Source organism: Chlorocebus sabaeus, chromosome 26 (assembly GCF_047675955.1).
Source record: "Chlorocebus sabaeus isolate Y175 chromosome 26, mChlSab1.0.hap1, whole genome shotgun sequence".
NCBI classification, from domain to species: Eukaryota; Metazoa; Chordata; class Mammalia; order Primates; family Cercopithecidae; genus Chlorocebus; species Chlorocebus sabaeus.
Genome location: NC_132929.1, coordinates 34,436,313 through 34,459,601, shown reverse-complemented (window position 1 = coordinate 34,459,601; position 23,289 = coordinate 34,436,313). Strand labels below are relative to the sequence as shown.

The window sequence follows — 23,289 nt, the reverse complement described above, 5'->3', positions numbered from 1 at the left end:
CTTTTAACACATTAAAAGAATGAATAATTTGAAACTGACTTAGTAACTGTTCTTCTAATGTCTGATATACTTAAAGGGGAGTGTTGTTTGTTTGTTTGGTTTGTTCATTACTGTGTATCCAAGCACTTGAAAGTTACGTCTACAGGTTATACTTTCTGGTACTATTTTGAATAGTATATCTTAGCTAGGAGTACCTGTGAACCGAGTAACATAAAACACGTCATCAAGTCAGTCTTCTTATTGACAGCTCTTTGATATGAGGAAGAATTGGATTATATAAACTAGTTTTGAATACCAAAATTAATCCAGTTTGTTATTGATCTACTCATTGATAGATATACCTGTTTTCTAAGATGTCCCAGACTTGTGCCACATCTCTCTCTACATGGACTCTGGTTTTGATTGGAGTAGCCTATTTACTTGTTAGTGTTAGGTATCCCTATATAATAATATGAAGCTATCCACCAAATTTCACTTGGCTGATTTTGTACTATTACTAAAATCTAGTTTTATGTGAATTCATTTTACATTTGATTATTCTTTGAATTTCAGGATGGTGAGGAAGAAGAAAATGAGAAAGGTATGTTTGATGCTGAATAGAGTTTAAAAATTGCTAAAATTTAGAAAAACAGTAAATTATGTGAAAATAAAGCACTCCTTATTTGAAATCTTATTTTTGAAATTAGTTTATTTTCAAATTTATCTATTTAGTGAATTAAGTTAGCATCTTGATTTTATTTTCCAATTGGTTTTAATTTTCTTTTGAACACTAAAGATATATTCCAACTTAATAGTACATATCAGTTACTGTAGTGAGCAATGCTATTTTTTATTTAATCCAATTTTTATTTTTAAAATAACTTCTGGTATACGGTAAGTTGATTAAATTCTTAAGACTGACACTGCAGTAACTCATGTGTGCTTATTGGAGTCCGAGTGCATAACTCACAGTGAATTTTACAACTAGTCCTAAAAATGATGAATGACCAGGAGACTGACCTTGTGTTTGCTGCTTAGAGAAACTTCCATACGGTCGTCTGACAATTTTAGTTTAGACGAGCTGTCTCATTCAATACAATTACAGGGGCAACAGTAGTAATACATGTGGTCAGTAGGAGGTTATGGAAGAGTCCTTGGACAGAAGTCAAAGGATCCTACTTTGGACTAGAAAGGACATGGAACAGGGTTAAGCAAGGCAAATAAAAAGCCTAGAAGCAATGACGAAGTAAAGCTACTGACTGAAAATGTCACATGCCCGAAGCCTTTCTGTTTTGGGGGAATGCAAGACATCTTTGAAAATGGTAATTGCAGACTGACTGGACAGGATGAAGACTGGAAATAACCAATTTCCTGAACGTTACGGAGCAGGAGCATCTTTGGAGCCTTCTGTACCAGTTTTCCATACGAATCTGGACTACTCAAGCATTGAAGAGTGGAAAAGATGGGGCCCTGAAATACTTTGAAGACTGATTGATATCCTCAGACTGTGACCTGTCAAGAAGTCACCATGGGAGTTCTGAAGGTCACTAGGGTTCAATCCCAGGATAATTCGAGCATTGAACAACAATCTGCACTTTTGTCACTGTCCCTTGGAGGAACAAAATCTTCCATATGCCATTAACTTATAACCAGAAATGAAGAGCTGGTATCTTCAGGATGGAACCATTTTCTCACTGTTGTTGTTTGGTGTTTGTATGTAGAGATCATTTTTTCCATGAAGAATAAGTGATCCTGGGTAAAGGATGGTTTATGTTAGTTAATACCCTTGTGTTTTTTTTTTTTTTTTTTTTTTCCTCCTAACCTTCCATCAGTGCTAATAACTGGCTTTATATTTTCTAGGTCCTATTCTAGCTTATGAATATGAAATTGTTTAAACTTCTTGTTTTGCCATATTTATTCCTGTTAAATCCTCTTAGATATAGCAGGTTCTGGTGATGGTACACAAGAAGTATCTAAACCTCTTCCTTCAGAAGGGAGCCTAGCTGAGGCTGATCACACAGCTCATGAAGAGATGGAAGCTCATACGACTGTGAAAGAAGCTGAGGATGACAACATCTCGGTCACAATCCAGGCTGAAGATGCCATCACTCTGGATTTTGATGGTGATGACCTCCTAGAAACAGGTAAAAATGTGAAAATTACAGATTCTGAAGCAAGTAAGCCAAAAGATGGGCAGGACGCCATTGCACAGAGCCCGGAGAAGGAAAGCAAGGATTATGAGATGAATGCGAACCATAAAGATGGTAAGAAGGAAGACTGCGTGAAGGGTGACCCTGTCGAGAAGGAAGCCAGAGAAAGTTCTAAGAAAGCAGAATCTGGAGACAAAGAAAAGGATACTTTGAAGAAAGGGCCCTCGTCTACTGGGGCCTCTGGTCAAGCAAAGAGGTTTGTTTTTCTATGTCAGTTCTTTACGATACTGAATTCCAGCATTCAATAAGATCACTCTACATTAAGGGGGTGGCTTCAAGAACATGTACAGTAATTAGTGTCTTATGATCCTGCCTATAATATTTTTGACCGTCATAAGTTACTTTTAAAAATTTTCAAGATCTTCATAATAATGCAGTGTGTTCTACTGATTGCATTGTCGAATGTCAGCATATATTTGGTTTTTTTGTTGTTTTTTGTTTTTTTTTTTTCAAATTGACAATTTTTGTGTTTTATTTTTTAAAATCCTTGTGATGATGGTTAATGAACAACTATCAGTTCTAAGAACACAAAATGAAGTCAAGTCCCAGTCCTGAAATCTGGAGAAGATGGCCATATTTCCACTGAATAGAATTGTCAGAAAATCTAGATCTTCAGGCATCTTGGGGAAAATCAGTGCAAGAATCCTCAGGGAGTCATTTGTTCAAATAACCTAATCTAGGCCTTTGGAATTGTTAATTTGTATGAATAGCACTAGTTTGAAATATAGTGAATATCAAGCTGTTCTATTTTGGGTTTGGTTTTGTTTTTGTTTTCAATTTTCTTCTGGTGATTTGCTTCTTTAGCTCTTCAAAGGAATCTAAAGACAGCAAGACATCATCTAAAGATGACAAAGGTAAAGGGTTTTTTTCCGTATTTATTTCAGTGTTGACATTGCATATTTTCATTAAAAAGTAGTAGTTGTGTGGTGTTTTCTTTGACATTTAGTCCTTAAAAATTTTATTGATAGGCTAGAAACTTGAGATGGTCTTTATGTAAACTGTGGAATTATATAGATTATAGAAAACTGATTGATGTGTTACTGTTTACTTACTTTGTAAACTGGTATTGGGTATGTTAAAAACCCATTGGCTAGGGAACACTTACCTGGTGTGTTCTAAGGGACTGTGTTGGATATTAATAGATATTTTCTTACATTATAATTTCAGAACTATTTTATCTTTTGTTAACTCATTTATAACTACTGTATATCACCACAACCTTTTCCCTGTTCACAGATTATACTTTCTGGTACAATTTTGAATAGTATATCTTAGCTAATTAAATAATACTTGTGTGTATTTGTGGAGTCTAGTGTTCGTTTTTCTTTTTTTTCAATTCTTGTAAGTTTCAAAGTGCAATATTTAGTTGCTTTCTGATACTGAGAAATCTCATGCCCATGAGCTATAGTTTCATCTTGTACATGTGCTGTGTTTACTTGAAAAATACTTTCTACAAAAGGATTTTAAGGGAAAATAAAACATTCAGGTACTACAAAGCTTTTAAGTACCTCCTAAATGTGTAAAGGAGAATTGTATGCATCTTCTATAGTTTATTTTAAGCCAATTGGTCTTTTAAGGAAAAAAAAAATTTTTTTTCTGTAATTAGTAACATATCTGGGCCCAAATGTTACTGGTAACAAAAATGATACACAAACATTGAGTTAACATTTCATAAAGTCCTTGATGAATACCCTTTGTAAGAACAGAATCAAGTATCAACCATTAATATTTAAAATATTTGAGCCAGGTATGTGTTACCTTCTCTCCCTCTGAGTCTACGCTGAAAGTAGCTTCACAACTGTTAACACATGTAATTTTTTAAAACATCTAAAATTTTTACTCTTTCTCCATTTAATGTGAAATATAGAAATTGTTCCTTTTAATTGCTTGTATACTGTTTCTCTTAAAGTGAGTAAAAATTATTTTCCAGATAAAGTCAAGTGAATGAAAATTTCCCTTTTATTACAGCACATTCAAAGAAAAGGGTGACTGGCTAGGCCTGTATCCTAAGATATGGCCTCTATACGTATGAAGCCATAATTCGTGTGTGACATAGTACAGAAATGATTCATATAATCATTTACCTATTATAAAGGATTTTGAGATCTCTGATCTTTAATCTTGTAGTTGTTTCAGTAGATTGTTTCTTACTGACTCTAGAGTTATCCAGCTGCATATAATTCCCATTTTGTCTTACCTGTTCTTTAATAGGGAATGAAGGTGTACCAGTTGGTTTGTCTTTGTTATTAACCATGTAAATTCTTGAAAAATGTATACCTTACTCTGACTTTTTTCTTCTTCCATGTCAATTTCTAAGGATCTAAAGCCCACAGCAGATGTGGCAACTAAACAGTCTGTTCATTGCTAAGTGATTGCTTCCTGGTTGTCTCTATTCAGTGCAGTGGTAGACTATAAATTATTAAAACTGAACAGCAAATTGATTTTTTTACCCTCTTCAACTTAGAACTCATACAATAGGAAATGTACATACATTCAGATTTTTTTCCCTCACTAGTTATGTTGTCTTGTTTGATTTCAATAATAATAAACACAGGATTTTTATATAGTAATGTCATACTATCAAAATTATAGTTTGGAAAGAATGTGGCCCTTTTAATTTTGTATAAAGATTCTGGTTGAGATACTTAAACATCTGATATTAAATCTATTCTAGGAAGTACAAGTAGTACTAGTGGTAGCAGTGGAAGCTCAACTAAAAATATCTGGGTTAGTGGACTTTCATCTAATACCAAAGCTGCTGATTTGAAGAACCTCTTTGGCAAATATGGAAAGGTACATTCTTTTTACCTTTTTATCCGTCTTTCTAGTATCTGCATTTGAAATGAGGATTGTATTCTAAATACTATTACATAAATATCTTCTAATTTGTTGTATCTCTTAGGACGGTTAATAGACTGAATTACTGAATTCTGTGGTAATGGTAGATGAGAGTTAAGGGATAAATAGTGTTTGATCATTTAATCTGTCTCTGAGCCTTGGGAATCTTTGTATTCCAAACTTTAAACCTATTTAAGCCAAAGACTAAGTTTATTCATCATGATACTTTGTAGCACGTAGCTTGGGATCTGGCATATTGCTGAGCCTGATTTGGACATCTTGAAAAAATATATTTATATTTAGACTATTATTAGGCAGTGGGATATATAATTCAGTGGGGGCTGGGGGGAAACATATACGATCCTTGTTATAGATTTCTAGTCCAGTAATGGAGAAAAATGTAAAATTGGCTATTATATAGGCATTAGAATCGTTTAAACGTATATAAAGTTATATACAAACATGTATCTATATTAAGTTTATATATAAACTTTTTTTTTTCTTTTTGAGGCCCAGTCTCACTCTGTCACCCAGGCTGGGGTGTAGCAGCGTGATGTGGGCTCACTGTGACCTCTGCCTCCCAAGTTTAAACTATTCTCATGCCTCAGCCTCCCCAGTAACTGGGATTACAGGCATGAGCAACTGCACTGGGCTAATTTTTGTATTTTTAGTAGAGATGAGGTTTTCACTATGTTGATCAGGTTGGTCTCAAACTCCTGGCTTCAGGTGATCCACCCCTGTCTGAGCCTCCCAAAGTGCTGGGGTTACAGGTGTGAACCACTGCACCATGCCTGTATATATAAATTTAATCAGAAGTTGTTTTAAGTGCTGCGAAGGAAAAGTACACAGGTGTTAAAAGGGGGAGGCTTTACTGTGGTTAGTTCATCAGGAAAAGTTTCTCCGGCAATTAAGGGGAGACCTAAAGGAAGAGAAGGAGTAGTGAAAGAATACTCCATTAATAACGAATGCTTTGAATTGTGAGCTGCATCCCTGAGGGCACTCAGTACTGTCTACTTACATTACAGTTTTTCATATACGTCATAGTTAATGTACTCCAGTGTAAGCTCTTCGAGGTCAGGGACCTTATTTACTGTACTTCATGTGCACATGATAGGCTTTCAAATATTGAAATTACTGAATTAGTGACCATTATTGGTAAATAGCCGTTAATATTACCAAAACCTGTCCTCTTGATTTTCAGAAGCTTTTTTTCCTGCTTTAATTAGTGAGTTGCCTCAGTGTAAAGGAGGTTCTTTTAGGTGTCAGAAATAGAATACTGAGAATTGTAGTCCCATGATAGGCTGTGTTATTTTTTCTTCTGTTTTCAATAATATATTGTTAGAGATGTGAAAACAATATTTTAATGTTGATATTTATTAGTAGTAAAACTATATGCGGATACCATATATTTGTTAGGAAGACCCATAGAGTTAAAAATTAAATGGCTATGGGGCAAATCAGCCTTTCCTAGGGTTGAGGTAAAAGTTGTTTGGTTCCGGCCACCCACACCATAAAACTCCTGATTTTCCTGTTTCCTTGTTCGCAGCTTTATGTCTTTACTCTGTTCAGCACTGAATCGTTCTCTCTCACTTTTCTTCTCACTCATCCATACCTGCTTTGTCTCTCTTAACTACCCATCTTACAGAATTGAAATTATTTGTCATTTTCATATACATTTGAAAAGCACATAGATTGAAAATGTTGTCTTTCAAGCTTTAGCGTGCTTTTTGGGGGGTGCATTTTTAAGTCTGCTTTTTTATATGTGATTGATTCTTTACTCATTATAGAAAAGTATCAACACTCATCATTAAAATACTGGAAACTTTTTCTCTAAAGACATTCAGGGTGGGCCTATGATAGGGATATTTTGGTTCAAATCCAATTTATTTGCTTTTATTAATTGTGCCATTACTTACTGATGAGATTGTTTTCGCTACTTTGGCTACATATTTGAGGGGAGGAAATAAATATAAAAAGAAGGTTAAATTGCTTTTTGGCACTTTAAATTGTTCCCCTGAATATTTATTAAGATGGGTAATGTAGATGGTGATCACAAGAATATGAAATAGGCTGGGTGCAGTGGCTCATGCCTGTAATCCCAGCACTGTGGGAGGCCGAGGTAGGCCGATCACCTGAGGTCAGGCATTTGAGACCAGCTGGCCAATGTGGCGAACCCTGTCTGTACTAAAAATACAAAAATTAGCAGGATGTGGTGGTGCATGCCTGTAATCCCAGCTACTTGAGAGGCTGAGGGAGGAGAATCGCTTGAATCCAGAAGGCAGAGGTTGCAGTGAGCTGAGATCACACCACTGCACTCCAGCCTGGGCACCAGAGTGCGACTCAGTCTCAAAAAATATATATACATATATATATGAAACAGAATAAGATACACCCTGAATTAATACATAGTTTCCGTTTTGAAGTTTCATATATTTAGAAGTGTGTGTAGTTGGAACTAGAAGTGTGTGTAGTTGGAACATTGTAAAACTCTCTAAAGTACAGTCTCATTTTATAGGTTCTGAGTGCAAAAGTAGTTACAAATGCTCGAAGTCCTGGGGCAAAATGCTATGGCATTGTAACTATGTCTTCAAGCACAGAGGTGTCCAGGTGTATTGCACATCTTCATCGCACTGAGCTGCATGGACAGCTGATTTCTGTTGAAAAAGTAAGCTTGCCTAATTGTTTATCCAAGCAAGTCGAATTTGATGGCTAGTTCTCAACTCATAGCTGTTAACAGTAGCAGGGAGTAGAATTTGCAATTATTTTTAATTTTTATGTGTTCGTAGTTTTTACTTTCCTTATAATTTTCTATCTTTTCCAGATTTTCTGCCATTAACACACTTTTTATAATCCCAAAAATGTAACCATATGTATAAATTGTTTTTCTGGTTCAAACGTTTCAGGTAAAAGGTGATCCCTCTAAGAAAGAAATGAAGAAAGAAAATGATGAAAAGAGTAGTTCAAGAAGTTCCGGAGATAAAAAAAATATGAGTGACAGAAGTAGCAAGTAAGGATTTATTATTTTTATTTATTTATTTCGATAAACAGACTTTTTTGGTACATTATGAAGTACTCATTCTGGTTTTTTTGTCTGGGGTGGTATGGTCAGGACACAAGCCTCTGTCAAAAAAGAAGAGAAAAGATCATCTGAGAAATCTGAAAAAAAAGAAAGCAAGGATACTAAGAAAATAGAAGGTAAAGATGAGAAGAATGATAATGGAGCAAGTGGCCAAACATCAGAATCGATTAAAAAAAGTGAAGAAAAGAAGCGAATAAGTATGCTATATATCTTTTCAATCCCTTTCTAATGCATTCTACTGCTTAATTTTTACAGTGGAAGGGAAAACCTGAAATTATAATCCGGAGGTGTAAGCTTTGTTGTTAGGTGTCATTGTGGTAGGAAAGGAGGTCTAGTAGGAGTAATTGTCTTCTTTTCTACTCTGGGGAAACAAACAAATGTTTTCTTCCAGCTAACCTCCTTTGCTATTCTGGGCTGACTTAAAATGGTCATTGATTAGTACTATTGAATTAGGATCTTTTGGTATCACTGAAAGTATTTATGTTAGCAGACTGAACTGTTTAAAAAACTCTTTGCATTTAAGTTCTTGTAGAATAAGTAGGTTTTTTATTTCTTGTATTGGTGTGTGACTATCAGAAGTTAGCATTTTTACATACGTATTTTCTTTTTCAATGATAATTTTTAGACATTTGTGTTATATAATTTTTTTCCCTTAGGTTCAAAGAGTCCAGGACATATGGTAATATTAGACCAAACTAAAGGAGATCATTGTAGACCATCAAGAAGAGGAAGATATGAGAAAGTAAGTCTCTGATCAGGATGGCTGTATACTACTTCAGCTGTTTACAAAAGAAGATAATTCTGTTTTTCCGTAACCATCTTTGCATACTTGCATGCTAGCAAACCCAAGAAAAAGGAAATGTTACTAGTCATTTGAACTTTTTAAATGACCTGCTAAACTTGAAAAATAAAGCCCCAAAATATTTTAATTTCTAGTGTTCTTCTAATTTTTTTCTATAGATTCATGGGAGAAGTAAGGAAAAGGAGAGAGCTAGTCTAGATAAAAAAAGAGATAAAGACTACAGAAGGAAAGAGATCTTGCCTTTTGAAAAGATGAAGGAACAAAGGTTGAGAGAACATTTAGTTCGTTTTGAAAGGCTGCGACGAGCAATGGAACTTCGAAGGTAGGAAGAGTGTCTGTTTTATACCTGTCTTTAAATATAGGTAAATATTTAACACTGGTTATAAGCCAGATTTCTGGAAATTGTATTCCCACAGAAAACTGTTTAACACCTTAAAGAAGTACGGTAGCATCTAATGATTTCTTAAGTTTGCATAGCACTTTACAATTTACAAAGTGCTTTCCATCTGTTATCTCCAACTCAACAGTTCTATAAGGCTACTTATGCCCATTATACAATTGAAAAAATTGGAGGCCCAGAGAGGCTAAATGACTCTTCCAATGCCCACATGGCTAACAAGTGGCAGAGTCGGGACTCAGACCCAAGTCTTCTGACTCCAAGTCCAATGCTCTTTCCTCAACACCAAAGCTGCTGCCATAAAAAACATGACTTTAAAGGAAAAATTTGAGATAAGATAGTTTCAGAGTAGCTATAGTGTTCAAATACTGTAATCTGACATTTTAACAAATTTAGCAAAAATTTATTGTTTGTATTAGTGCCTAAGAGAAGGAAGATTTGCCCTGTGAGCCTAATGGTATTCAGATTGTATCCCAAAGCAAGCATTCTCTTTAAAACAAATGGAAAATATAAATAAAGCAAGATGTTTCCATTTTTAGTGGCCATATCTCAACAGTTCATCATGAGTGTCAGTTTACTTTTGTATATCAATTTTTGGATGCCACTTAAAATAGTCTTGTGGGTGTGTTTTGTAGTATATTATTTCAAATGTTAACCTATCTTGTCCAGGGGTTACTTATCATGGGATTTCATCTATTCATTCATGAGAGTGTTGGGAACTACCAGAGATACTTTTAGCAACTTAGGTTATTCTGCATAATAATTGACACACAACTTTACTAAAAGGAAGTAATCCTTATAGCACATAGAACCCATTTTCTTTTTTTTTAAGATGAAGTCCAAATGTGCCTAGCTTCCTGTTTATTTAGTTGACAACAGATTGAGAGGAGAGTGGGATTGAGGGTCAACTAGACCGGTGATTCTCAAACCGTATGAGACCAAAATCCCTTTTATATTAAAAAATGTTGCAATGCCTTTACTCTCCTGAAATGAAACTGATGCGTAACATACTTAACCTATACTAATAATTTCCAAAAATAAAAGTAATGGCTTAACTATAATATAAAGGAGAAGTAAAAGTAATTTATAATAAAAATATGTATTCCAGATAGGAATGTTTAGGCATGACTTAATGAAGTAGTCAGATGTTTGCATCCCTATTTAGACTCACTGAGAATGGGACAGCTCCAAATACAGACTGACATTGTATGTCAGTGATATGTTGTATTGGTTAGTAAATACCAGAAGTAGTGTTGACATTATGACATGATTTCTGAAATGGTGAGCAACTCTTGGTAAAAGTCTCAAGAAAGTATAATTTTCCTTCTATTTATATAGAGTTGCATTATTGGAAATTCTAAAATACATAAATCATATCAAAGCAGACAAACTTAGTATTTATTAAAAATGGGGTTGAGTTCTAGACTCACATGTTATTTTTGCTTAAGGCATTTGGTTGTTTTTAATGGTGTGAATGTCCATTGTGGCATCTGAAAGGTATGAGAAGTGTTGGATGGTTCTTACTGTGTACGACTATCCTCACTATTCCATGCATCAATAAGATGCTTAGATTCCTTCATCCTCATACACTAAATGCTAGTATCTGCCCCATGGTCATTGTGATAATTAAAAATACCCCATTGATTTCTGTAGAAATAGTACTGACCCATTGAGAACCACTGCGTTACTAGAGAAAGACATGCCAATGATAGACAGAAAAGGACACTGACTACCTTACAGTAAGAAAATAACATTAAAAGTCTAATACAATAACAATTCAGTTCAGCAAACAGTTGAACTACCTCTGACTCAGAAAACACATTACCTGGAGCCATCTATTATAGGATAGTAAACATTCCAAAATAGCCCTTAAAGACACCATTTTGTTGTATGTAGTATTTGCTATTGTTGATGTTCATTGTTATGATCCCAAATCATCAAAATAAAGTATATACTTTGTTTAAGGAGATACAATAGAATATATAATAGGCATTAGAGCTTTTTCCATCAAAAACAAGTGTTGGAAGTTGTAGTTTTGTAAATTTATATATGCAGATTACATCCTTCTAAAATGTCAGTTAATTAATGGACTATTGTTATAGTGATTTTTATTTAAACAGGAATCATCTAAGAGGCAACTACTCTATATTATAAAATTTAGCTGCTCAGTTGACAGTCTTATTTATAAATAAGTGAAAATATTGGGATCTGTTTAAAGTTTTACTTTGAATTCTCTTTCCAATTACATTAAAACTACTTAGATTGAGTTGAAATTTTAAATTGCCAACCTCAAGGAAAAATTCAAATTCAAAGCTATTCTCTTTCACACAGTGCTAGCATAATTTAAGTATTTCTAAATACTGATTTTTGGTAGACGAAGAGAGATTGCAGAGAGAGAGCGTCGAGAGCGAGAACGCATTAGAATAATTCGTGAACGGGAAGAACGGGAACGCTTACAGAGAGAGAGAGAGCGCCTAGAAATTGAAAGGCAAAAACTAGAGAGAGAGAGAATGGAACGCGAACGCTTGGAAAGGGAACGCATTCGTATTGAACAGGTGCAGTCAGAAAATCTTTTCATCTTAAATAACTCACCTTTTTCAAACTCTGTGATTTTAGCCCTAAAATTTGCTTTACTTGTTGTAAAGCGTCTATAGAATGAGTTTAGCTAATGAGCTTTTAAGTGTCCCTGAAAGATAACAGTGAATTAGGTACTAGTTAAAAATACAATTAGTAGTGACTTTGTTCTACATAACGGGTAATAATTCTAGCTCTGCAATATCATGGCAGCCTAATAGTCTGAGCATAGGACTATGAGTCCAGAGTAGTTGTAATCCAGGCTCTGTCACTATCCCAGTCTTAGAAAATAATAATGATTTCCTTACATATTATAGTGGGAATGATTTCCCAAGGCTGGAAGGAAATAATGCCTCTCTTTGCAGAATTGCACCTCAGGGTTTTAAGGCACTTAGTCTCCATACATATTAAGAACGCTATTTCTAATTCCCTTTAGGTGCTTTTATTTTAGTTGAATGATTAAACTAAACTTGACCTTCCCAAATACTTGCCAACTTTCACCACCCAGTCCTTGTTATTTTTAATGTTGCAGAACAATAGCTATAGCCTAGATTATTGAAATCAAATTTAGGTGTCATAGGTTTGTGTTTTGCTTGGTCTTTGCTTATGATGGTTTCTTAGCGACAGGATTAAAACAAGGTTGCATGTATACTTATCTTATGTTTTCATTTTGCCTTGGTTGGTTCTTCCTTCTGTGTTGTCTGAAGGAACGTCGTAAGGAAGCTGAACGGATTGCTCGAGAAAGAGAGGAACTCAGAAGGCAACAACAACAACTTCGTTATGAACAAGAAAAAAGGAATTCCTTGAAACGCCCACGTGATGTAGATCATAGGTAGTTACTCACTTTATTCCTTAACAGTTACACTTGCTGTTTTATTCCCTTTAGGCTAAGACTAGAGAAGTAGAAAGTATAGACTCCCATCACTGAAACAAAAGTCATGATCAACAGGGATTGGAAGGATTACAGTACTGGGGTAGACCCAGTGCACTGGCAAGTGGGAACAGTCCGCATTTCTTTCCCTGTCTACCTTTCTGATGCCAAACGTTTTTCGTTATGACTGGAAATACATTGTCGTAATAGGCTTCAATAATAATTAAACAGATTTTGAACATTCTTAAAAAGGTAGTGCAGATAGTATAGAAATGGAAGTCTTAAACTTGAGATTGAAAGATACATTCTGTTGTGTGCTTGGATTCATACTTCATATAGATTTAAAAATATAAGTATGCCCATTTAATTTTCTTAACATAAATTCTATTAAAATGAGTTGATTGTGTAGAGAAATAGGTGGAATGAATGAACTGTGCTTCTGACTTGCCACTCTAATATTTCCAAAGTTAACTGAAGAGGTTGTGAACTGCTGGTTAGAATTTTATTATAAAGTGGTTTCAAGTATTTTATTTGTCTTTTCCATTTAATAATTATAAGACATGCAGTTTTTCAACTCTTTTTCTCTCCTGTTAAATTCCTCTCACACTATTTGACTTTACGTAATTCAACAATTAAGTCTTTGCTAGTTTGTACTCCTGAGTGTGTTATGTCTTGAGTTTATTAGCCCTTTTGTGTCCACAGTTCTAACATGTGGTATGTATGACTCCAAGTAAATGTCGTTTGATTACTGTAGAACTGATTTATGTAAATGAGCAAATATTTCTCTTCAAGGCGAGATGATCCTTACTGGAGCGAGAATAAAAAGTTGTCTCTAGATACAGATGCACGATTTGGCCATGGATCTGACTACTCTCGCCAACAGAACAGATTTAATGACTTTGATCACCGAGAGAGGGGCAGGTTTCCTGAGAGTTCAGCAGTACAGTCTTCATCTTTTGAAAGGTAGATGTGTTGAAAATTGTTACATTTATTTTATGAGCCTTGCTAGTGATAACTCTGTTTCTCCTAAAATCTTAATTAAGAAGTACCAGGTCAGAACTGAATGCTCAGAACAAATTATATGGTTTTTGTTTCTGTTAATGGGAATGTGGTTCAGTATTCCAAATTAATTAACTAGAACACCATTAAGTAGGTTGGCTTTATCTTCTTATCTTTATTTTATTTTTATTTTTTTTGAGACAGGGTCCCACCTGTCTCCCAGGCTAGAACACAGTGGTGCAATCTTGGCGTACTGTAACCTCTGCCTCTTGGGTTCAAATGATTCTTGTGCCTCAGCCTCCCAAGTAGCTGAGATTATAGACATGCACCACCACCATGCCCGGCTAATTTTTGTATTTTTAGTAGAGATGGGGTTTTGCCATGTTGGCCAGGCTTATCTAGCACTTCTGGCCTCAAGTGATCCACCCACCTCGGCCTTCCAAAGTGCTGAGATTATAGGCATGAGCCACCGCGCCGGGCCTCTTCTTATCTTTAAAACTGTGGGAGCACTGATCACTTTGGATGTGCCTCAACTGTTAAGAACAGTAAAACATTCTTCAGCTTGGAAGCGACTTTGAGTGTTTGGTATCATTTCTCCTGAACACTAAGAAAACCAACCTTAGGCTAGACACTTAGTTCAGTTTAAAAGAAAATGACTTGTAATAATCAATGACTAGCTTTTTTCCATGGCTTTGCCTTAAGTTCATTTTTTGGTTTCATCATTATAGGTTATGCAGACAAAGTTAAGAAGAATTAAGCACTCAAGTAAGCACTTCTTGGACCTATATTCTTTGTTTCTAATCAATAGGCGGGATCGCTTTGTTGGTCAAAGTGAGGGGAAAAAAGCACGACCTACTGCACGAAGGGAAGATCCAAGCTTCGAAAGATATCCCAAAAATTTCAGTGACTCCAGAAGAAATGAGCCTCCACCGAGAAACGAACTTAGAGAATCAGACAGGCGAGAAGTTCGAGGGGAGCGAGATGAAAGGAGAACGGTGATTATTCATGACAGGCCTGATATCACTCATCCTAGACATCCTCGAGAGGCAGGGCCCAATCCTTCCAGACCTACCAGCTGGAAAAGTGAAGGAAGTATGTCCACTGACAAACGGGAAACAAGGTAGCTGTGTACTTCAGAATGCTTTCCTAGTGGTCTCATGCCTTGGGGTTAAAAAAATTACAGTTTGGATCATGTATGTTTTTATGTTTTGTTTAACAGAGTCGAAAGGCCAGAACGATCTGGGAGAGAAGTATCAGGGCACAGCGTGAGAGGTGCTGCCCCTGGGAATCGTAGCAGCGCTTCGGGGTACGGGAGCAGAGAGGGAGACAGAGGAGTCATCACAGACCGAGGTGGATCACAGGTAAATGCTGCGGGAGGCTTGCCTCCAGCCTGCACACATACATTTAGAGGATTCATGAGCTACTCTGGATATACAGTAACATTTTGATATGGCCTAGCTAGATTGGAATGATTGAGAGGCATTAATTTTTAATTTTAATTTTTAAAATTAATCTGAATTTTTCTCATACTTTACTGTCAGAGTTGACCATCAGTAGTCCAAAGAGTTAAGGTACTAGCCTTGAAATACTCCATTTTGATTAAACTTCCTAGTGAAATTTAAGAATTGTTAATTTGATAAATGAGCCTGTCTAATGATAACTTTGGTTTTATTTCTTTTTAAGAAATTGAGGCTTTCAAACTGGATCTGAAATCTGTGACCCCTATTTGTGCTTCCTTTTCACTTTTTCCTTCTTCATAAAATATTCTTGACCAGGCATGGTGGCTCATGCCTGTGATCCCAACACTTTTGGAGGCCAAGGTGGGCAGATTGCCTGAGCTCAGGAGTTTGAGACCAGCCTGGGCAACATGGTGAAACCCCATCTCTACTAAAAATACAAAAATTAGCTGGGTGTGGTAGTGTGCGCCTGTAATCCCAGCTACTCTGGAGGCTGAGGCAGGAGAATCGCTGGAGCCCAAGAGTTGGAGGTTGCAGTGAGCCAAGATGGCGCCACTGCACTCTAGCCTGGGTTACAGAGCCAGACCCTGTCTGGGGAAAAAAAAAATATATATATATGTGTGTGTGTGTGTGTGTGTATATGTATATATTTTTATATATATGTATACACACATACATCTTTTTCTCCTGCTTCATTTAAGTAGCTTAAAGTGTAAAATTGAAATAGACCTTTGTCTGTTTTTTGTCTTCTTATCCTAAAGATAGATGAGTGTAACGTTACATATTTTTAAATTTTTATTCTTGTGACACTTATATTGACTTGAATATTTTGTAAGTTAATCAGCTGGACAGAGGAAAGTATCTTCATCTGTTAGAGACTGAAATGAACAAAAACCTTTTGCCTCATTTAAAAGTATTCTACTGATGAAATACTGGCATATGGGTTGATAGTAGCACAGTTAGGACATACTTTCATAAATTATATACCAAAAAGAATTGTGCAGTGTGTGTGTCTCCATTATATGCTGGTGTTTGTTTTGTATTTTAATACATATTAGTGTGTTTGTTTGTTTGTTTTTGAGATGGAGTCTCACTCTGTCACCCAGGCTGACATGCAGTGGCGTGATCTCGGCTCACTGCAACCTCTGCTTCCCAGGTTCAAGCGATTCTTTTTCCTCAGCCTCCCGAGTAGCTGGGACTACAGATGTGAGCCACCACGCCTGGCTAATTTTTGTATTTTTAGTAGAGGTGGGGTTTCACCATGTTGGCCAGGCTAGTTACAAACTTCCAACCTCAGGTGATTCACCCTCCTCTGCCTCCCAAAGTGCTGGAATCACAGGCATGAACCATCACGCCCACCCCTAAACAGAATTTTTAAGACTGAGTCTATAATCCAGATAAGTCTGCCTTGTTTACAGTAAAATTTAAGAAAGTCTCAAAGACCAGCCCTCTACATTCAGATGTCCTTTTAGAAAATGTGTCCTGAGGAAGAGATCTTGTATCCTCCCTTGAAAATTTTCTTTTTCATAGTGTTAGTCTGTAAATTGTTCTGCCAGTATTATATCTAAGTCTCTCTGTGGGTACCTTCTGCTTTCTTTCCTGTAAGCTAAGTATCACAATGCTTGCTTTCTCTTTCCTTAGATCCCTAGTTCTACAGTTTCTGTTTCTTTGTGTTTGCTACTGTTTTCCATAGTTACAGATGTAGCACCTTGTAAGTGCCATAGCACTAACTAGTACGATGTAAAATAAGTTGACAACTCCTGTTTTCTGTGCCGTTTGCATGTTGTCCTGATAGGCTGATCATAGGCCCCGCCGTGGCTTGTCCTAAGGTTTTGATCTCTGTCTGTGCGTTCTTACAGTCAATATAAGATCCAAGTATTTGAAATAATCAAGGGTCAAAAAGCCCTTGGGTGCTAGAAAATATAGAAATAGAAATTAATGTCCAGGCCTGGTGGCTCATGGCTGTAATCCCAGCACTTTTGGAGGCCAAGGCAGGAGGATTACTTGAGGCCAGAGGTTCGAGACCAGCTTGGACAATATAGTGAGACCCCATCTCCATAGGAAAATTAAAAAATTTGCTGGGCATGGTGGTGTGCACCCTGTAGTCCCAGCTAGGCAGGAGGCTGAGGCAGGAGAATTGCTGGAGCCTAGGAGTTCACAGTTGCAGTGAGTTATGGTAGCAACACTGTACTCCAACCTAGGCAGCACTTGATCATGTCTCCAAAAAAAAATTATTTTTAAAAACAGGAATTGGCTGGGTACGGTGGCTCACACCTGTAATCCCAGCACTTTGGGAGGCCGAGGTGGGCGGATCATGAAGTCAAGAGATCAAGACCATCCTGGCCAACATGGTGAAACCCTGTGTCCACTAAAAATACAAAAATTAGCTGGGCACGGTGGCGCATGCCTGTAGTTGCAGCTACTTGGGATGCTGAGGCAAGAGAATTGCTCCAACCCAGGAGGCGGAGGTTTCAGTGAGCCGAGATCGCACCACTGCATTCCAGTCTGACAGCAGAGCGAGACTCCATCTCAAAAAACAAAACAACAACAACAAAAAGTATTGAATCATTTCCTCCATACCCTTCCTGAAGCCTGAGTAGCTTCTTACTACAAAATAGATACAAACTCTTTCCATATGCTGTTGCACTACTCATCCTTTTATCTTCTCAGACATCTTATTAATTTGCTTCTGACATTAAAAGCACACCAATATAATTTGGTATGAGACCGAGACTGAGGGTGTCGTGATTTTTTTTTTTTGACATGGGGTTTCACTATCGTTGCCCAAGCTGGAGTGCAGTGGCGTGATCTCAGCTCACTGCAACCTCCGCCTCCTGGAGTGTGCAAGTGATTCTCCTGCCCCAGCCTCCTGACTAGCTGGGATTATAGGTGTGGGCCACCATGCCTGGCTAATTTTTTGTATTTTTAGTAGAAATGGGGTTGCACCATGTTAGCCGGGCTGGTCTCGAACTCCTGACCTCAGATGATCCTCCTGCCTCAGCCTCCCAAAGTGCTGGGATTACAGGTAATGAGGCACTGCGCCCGCCCAAGTGACTTTTCATATGCTATTCTTTTAGCACTATCCTGAGGAGCGACATGTGGTTGAACGCCATGGACGGGACACAAGCGGACCAAGGAAAGAGTGGCATGGTCCACCCTCTCAAGGGCCTAGCTATCATGATACGAGGCGAATGGGTGATGGCCGGGCAGGAGCAGGCATGATAACCCAACATTCAAGGTAAATAACTACTAACCAGTTTAGACTTTTTCTGCCAGCACACAACCAACACTTGATCCTTTCCATAAAAGTCATTATAGTTTCTGAGACACTGAACTGCAACTAGCGAAAACCCTAGGTCGGCCTGAACATTTCCCTGTATCAACTCAGAGTCTCCAAAAGACTGTGTGCAGAACAGCTGATATCAATGTGTTACTTTGTATTCTTCCTTGTAAATGAATTCAGTGACGTTCTGGCAAGTTGATCTAGATATGGGTATGTATGTATGGTAGGATCCAGTAGATAATGAATCTTTTTGTTTTGTTTTTTGTTTTTTTGAGATGGAGTCTCACTCTGTTGCCCAGGCTGGAGTGCAGTGGTGAGATCTCGGCTCACTGCAACCTCCGCCTCCCGGGTTCAAGCAATTCTCTCATGTCAGCCTCTCAAGTAGCTGGGACTACAGGCATGCGCTACCATGCCCAGCTAATTTTTATATTTTTAGTAGAGACGGGGTTTCACCATGTTGCCCAGGCAGGTCTCGAACTCTAGACCTCAGGTGATCCGCCTGCCTCAGCCTCCCCAAGTGCTGAGGTTACAGGCGGGAGCCACTGCAACCAGTCTAGATAATGAGTCTTAACCTCACATTGGAACCATCATCTTGTTCCCTACCTAGCATTCCTCAAATTCTTAGGAAGAAAAAATTGAAAGTGTGTTCTGTTTCCTCCCTGTTATTTAAAATAACTCCTGGCAGAGCTTTTAGACATGTAACACAAAATCTATTCATACGTTAAGAGGCGAGCTTTGGGCCGGGCGCGGTGGCTCAAGCCTGTAATCCCAACACTTTGGGAGGCCGAGGCGGGTGGATCACGAGGTCAGGAGATCGAGACTATCCCGGCTAACATGGTGAAACCCCGTCTCTACTAAAAATACAAAAAACTAGCTGGGCGTGGTGGCGGGCGCCTGTAGTCCCAGCTACTTGGGAGGCTGAGGCGGGAGAATGGCGTGAACCCGGGAGGCGGAGCTTGCAGTGAGCCGAGATCGCGCCACTGCACTCCAGCCTGGGAGACACAGCGAGACTCCGTCTCAAAAAAAAAAAAAAAAAAAAAAAAAGAGGCGAGCTTTACTTTCTCTTCACACCGAGCCAGCAGGTCTTCAGCTTCCCCATCTCTTTCACGTCCTCCTTTCTTTCCCATTCCTCTTAGGAGAGATACTGACTTGACTCAGTGACCCAGGTCACTATTATTCCATGGTCACTTCTACCATCAAACTTCAGTAAGTGTGCTGCTTCTGCCTGCACAAGCTCAACATTCATTGTATCCGGTTTGTAAAGGTCACTGATGACTTTTCTCCTGATAAATATAGATTCTTTTATTTTCATGGTTTTCGACTCCTTGGTGGTTAAACACTGTTTCACATGGTCATTTATCTTTATTTTGAGGGAGTCTGTTTTCTAGGGCACCATTACTTTCTTTCTGCCCTTGTGACTGCCTTTGCAGGCTCCTTCCCATGGCTAAGCTTTAGACACTGCTGTTTCCTTTCAGCTTCATGTTGCCACTGCCATGTAAGTGCTTTGCTGCATCCATGAATTCAAGGTCACAGTCAAACTCATTCTTCTCCTGTTTCAAACCTTTGTGTCCCTTTTGTTGCCTGCAGCTTCTTTTAATTTGATAGTGCCACCATCCATTTCACTCACCCTGACTGGAAAAACGGGACTTGTCCTTACCTTTCTTCATTCCTAGCATAAACTTCTAAGTGTGGTTCTTTTTTTTTTTTTTGAGACGGGGTCTTGCTCTGTCCAGGCTGGTGTGTAGTGGCACAGTCTCGGCTCACTGCAACCTCTGCCTCCCAGGTTCAAGTGAGTAGCTGGGAATACAGGCGTGCACCACCATGCCCAGCTAATTTTTGTATTTTTAGCAGAGACAGGGTTTCACCATGTTGGCCAGGCTGGTCTCGAACTCCTGACCTTGTGATCTGCCCATGTCGGCCTGCTGAAGTGCTGGGATTATAGGCATGAGCCACTGTACCCGGCTGTGTGGCTCCATTTTTTTAAAAAAATGTTTCTCAGGCTGGGCGCAGTGGCTCATGCCTGTAATCCCAGTACTTTGGGAGGCCAAGGTAGGTGGATCGCTTGAACTGAGGAGTTCAAGACCAGCCTGGGCAACATGGCAAAACTCTGTCTCTACAAAAAAAAAGTTTATCATAACTATCCCTTATTCCTCATTTTAGCTTCTGTCTGATCTTCCCAAATTATTATTTTTGTGTTCCATTACCCTATTTGTAAATTGAACTGTTGAAACTCCCATTTTGTTAAACCATTTATTGCTCTAAAACTATAACAAGCAGCTGCTCCAAGTCACAGGATCGAGCCCAGATTCCTTAGTCTGGCATTTAAGCCTTTTTATAATCTAGTTTTATTCTGCCTGAACCATTTCACTGTAGACAATATTTTTTTTTACAAGACGAAGTCTCTGTCCCCCAAGCTGGAGTGCAGTGGCGCTATCTCAGCTCACTGCAACCTCCGCCTCCTGGGTTCAAGTGATTCTCTTTCGGCCTCCCAAGTAGCTAGGACAGGTGTGTGCCATCACGTTCGGCTAATTTTTTGTATTTTTAGTAGAGATGGAGGTTTCACTTTCTTGGCCAGGCTGGTCTCAAACTCCTGTTCCTCAGGTGATCCTCCAGCCTCAGCCTCCCAAAGTGCTGGTATTATAGGCATGAACCACTGCACCTGGCCTTCACTGTAAATTTTCATCTCCTGGTTTGTTAAAGTTTTTTCTTTTTTGAGATGGAGTCTCACTCTGTCACCCAGGCTGGGGTACAGTGGCACGATCTCAGCTCACTGCAACCTCTGCCTCCGGGTTCAAGCAGTTCTCCTTGATCCGCCCACCTCGGCCTCCCAAAGTGCTGGGATTACAGGTGTGAGCCACTGTGCCTGGCTTGTTAAAGGTTTTTTGTCGGAGGAGAAGGTCTGCTTTTTTGTGTTACTAACATCTGCTCTGTTGCATTACACATAAAGATTCCAGAAATATTTTTTAAATGACTTCCTATAATTTAGCTCACAAACTTTAGCAAACAACGGAATCACCTGGAGGGTGTGTTAAAACACAGGTTGGCTGGGCGTGGTGGCTCCTGCCTGTAATTCCAGTACTTTGGGAGGCCAAGGCTGGCAGATCTTTTGAGCCCAGGAGTTCGAGATCAGCCTGGCCAACATGGTGCAATCCTGTCTCTACTAAAAATTAAAAAATTAGCTGAGCATGGTGGCACTTGCCTGTAGTCCCAGCTACTCTGGTGGCTGGCTGAAGTGTGAGAATCACCTGAGTCCAGGAAGTCAAGGCGGCTACAGTGAGCCGTGATTGTGCCACTGCACTCCAGCCTGGGTGAAGTGAGTGAGACACTGTCTAAAAATATATATATTTAAAAGAACAAACAAAGAAAAACAGGTTGCTGGGAGTCCCACCCCCAGCGTTTCTTTCTCAGTGGTCTGAGATGGGGGTAAGAATTTGCATTTCTAACAGGCCCCCAGCTGGTGCTACTGCTACTGGTTTGGGGTCCACACTTAAGAGATCTGCTGCTGAAGTCCATCCACATGCAGATCTGCAACTGGCTTCTGAAGTAATGGGACTTCAAAGTGAGATTGCCCAAGTTCAGATCTCTGCTCCACCATTTTATTAGCTCTGTGACCTTGGACGAGTTCCTCAACCTCCAGATCTGTTTCTTCATCAGTAAAGTGGGGTTAGTAATGGTTCAGACCTCAGGGGACTGTTGAAAAGAGTAAATGATTTATTTTGGATAAAGTACCAAGAACAGTGCCTGGCAAATGTTAAGTGCTGCATAAGTATTTGCAGTGATGATTTGTTCTTTGTTCTCTGACTTTTTTTCTTTTAAACCTTTTTCAGTAACGCATCCCCAATTAATAGAATTGTACAAATCAGTGGCAATTCCATGCCAAGAGGAAGTGGCTCCGGATTTAAGCCATTTAAGGGTGGACCTCCACGACGATTCTGAAAATGAGCTCTCTGCCGTGGTTTTATGATAATTTATTGAAATCTCCTGTAAACTTTACTTGACTACTTATGAAAAGGACCTCTGACTTGCTTGAGAGTTCTGTCAGACTTTTCTTTTTAAAAATTTAACATGATTGCTTTTCTCAATTTTGGAGAAGATGTTTAAATAGTTCTGTTGTAACTTTTAATAGTTTTGTGTATCATTCAACTTTTTTTCTTGCAGCACCGAGACACATTTGAAAAGATGGAATTGAAGTCGTTTTGTTGAACGCTGTGTGAATATAAAGAGTAGTTTGCAGCTGTGTGGTAGTGGTTTAATTTGCAGCCTTAGCTCTGTGGTGTCTGGCTCTAGAGTTACTTCTTTTCACTAAGCATTTTCAGCCTCCATTTTGAAGGCTGTCTATGCTTAAGAAGTCTTAGCTGTCTAATTTTTAGAGAATAAGATTGTTCATTGCATTTCTGAGTATTATGTAACCTATTTTTGCAGAAGGTACTGTTACATTAAGTGCATCTGTGTATCCTGGTTTAAAAAAAATGTAATCTTTTTTGAAATAAACCTTCATATTCTGTATAGTTGCTAAAGTGTTGAGAACCTTTTTAATTGTAAAATGAGAACCGATTTTCAGTTTAGTGTAGCAGCACACTTGTTCAGGTTTGCATGGTATGAAACCAAATAGATTCATGAAACCTTGGCCATGAGGTTTGTTTCACAAGGTTCTTAGACCGAGTTGTGCAGGTAAGTGCACTTTTAGGTAATCTGCACTGTTTGATGGATAAATTCCATCTCTGGGAATTGTGTGGGTATTAATGTTTCCATGTTCCCAACTATGTTGAGAAGTGGAAAAAAACCCAGGTTCTAGATGGG

The 23,289-nt window shown here is 38.3% G+C and overlaps 1 protein-coding gene across 11 annotated transcripts in view; it reads left to right on the top strand.

Moving 5' to 3' along the window:
• Positions 1–23,000, top strand: part of SLTM (SAFB like transcription modulator) — a 55,484-nt gene extending 32,484 nt beyond the window's left edge. For 3 of the 11 annotated variants that reach the window (XM_008016443.3, XM_038010032.2, XM_008016448.3), the window contains 16 exons: positions 553–580; positions 2,145–2,385; positions 2,994–3,043; positions 4,864–4,982; positions 7,543–7,692; positions 7,931–8,034; positions 8,137–8,303; positions 8,763–8,848; positions 9,067–9,230; positions 11,680–11,860; positions 12,587–12,711; positions 13,543–13,713; positions 14,558–14,869; positions 14,969–15,110; positions 18,284–18,444; positions 22,317–23,000. In XM_008016443.3, the coding sequence (XP_008014634.1) occupies positions 553–580; positions 2,145–2,385; positions 2,994–3,043; positions 4,864–4,982; positions 7,543–7,692; positions 7,931–8,034; positions 8,137–8,303; positions 8,763–8,848; positions 9,067–9,230; positions 11,680–11,860; positions 12,587–12,711; positions 13,543–13,713; positions 14,558–14,869; positions 14,969–15,110; positions 18,284–18,444; positions 22,317–22,425 (2,310 nt within the window). In that variant the 3' untranslated portion in view covers positions 22,426–23,000. Of the gene's footprint in view, positions 1–552; positions 581–1,916; positions 2,386–2,993; positions 3,044–4,863; positions 4,983–7,542; positions 7,693–7,930; positions 8,035–8,136; positions 8,304–8,762; positions 8,849–9,066; positions 9,231–11,679; positions 11,861–12,586; positions 12,712–13,542; positions 13,714–14,557; positions 14,870–14,968; positions 15,111–18,283; positions 18,445–22,316 lie in introns of all 11 variants that reach the window. The other 8 variants (XM_008016441.3, XM_008016446.3, XM_008016445.3 and 5 more) reach the window with 3 other exon arrangements.
• Positions 23,001–23,289: the final 289 nt, after the last annotated feature.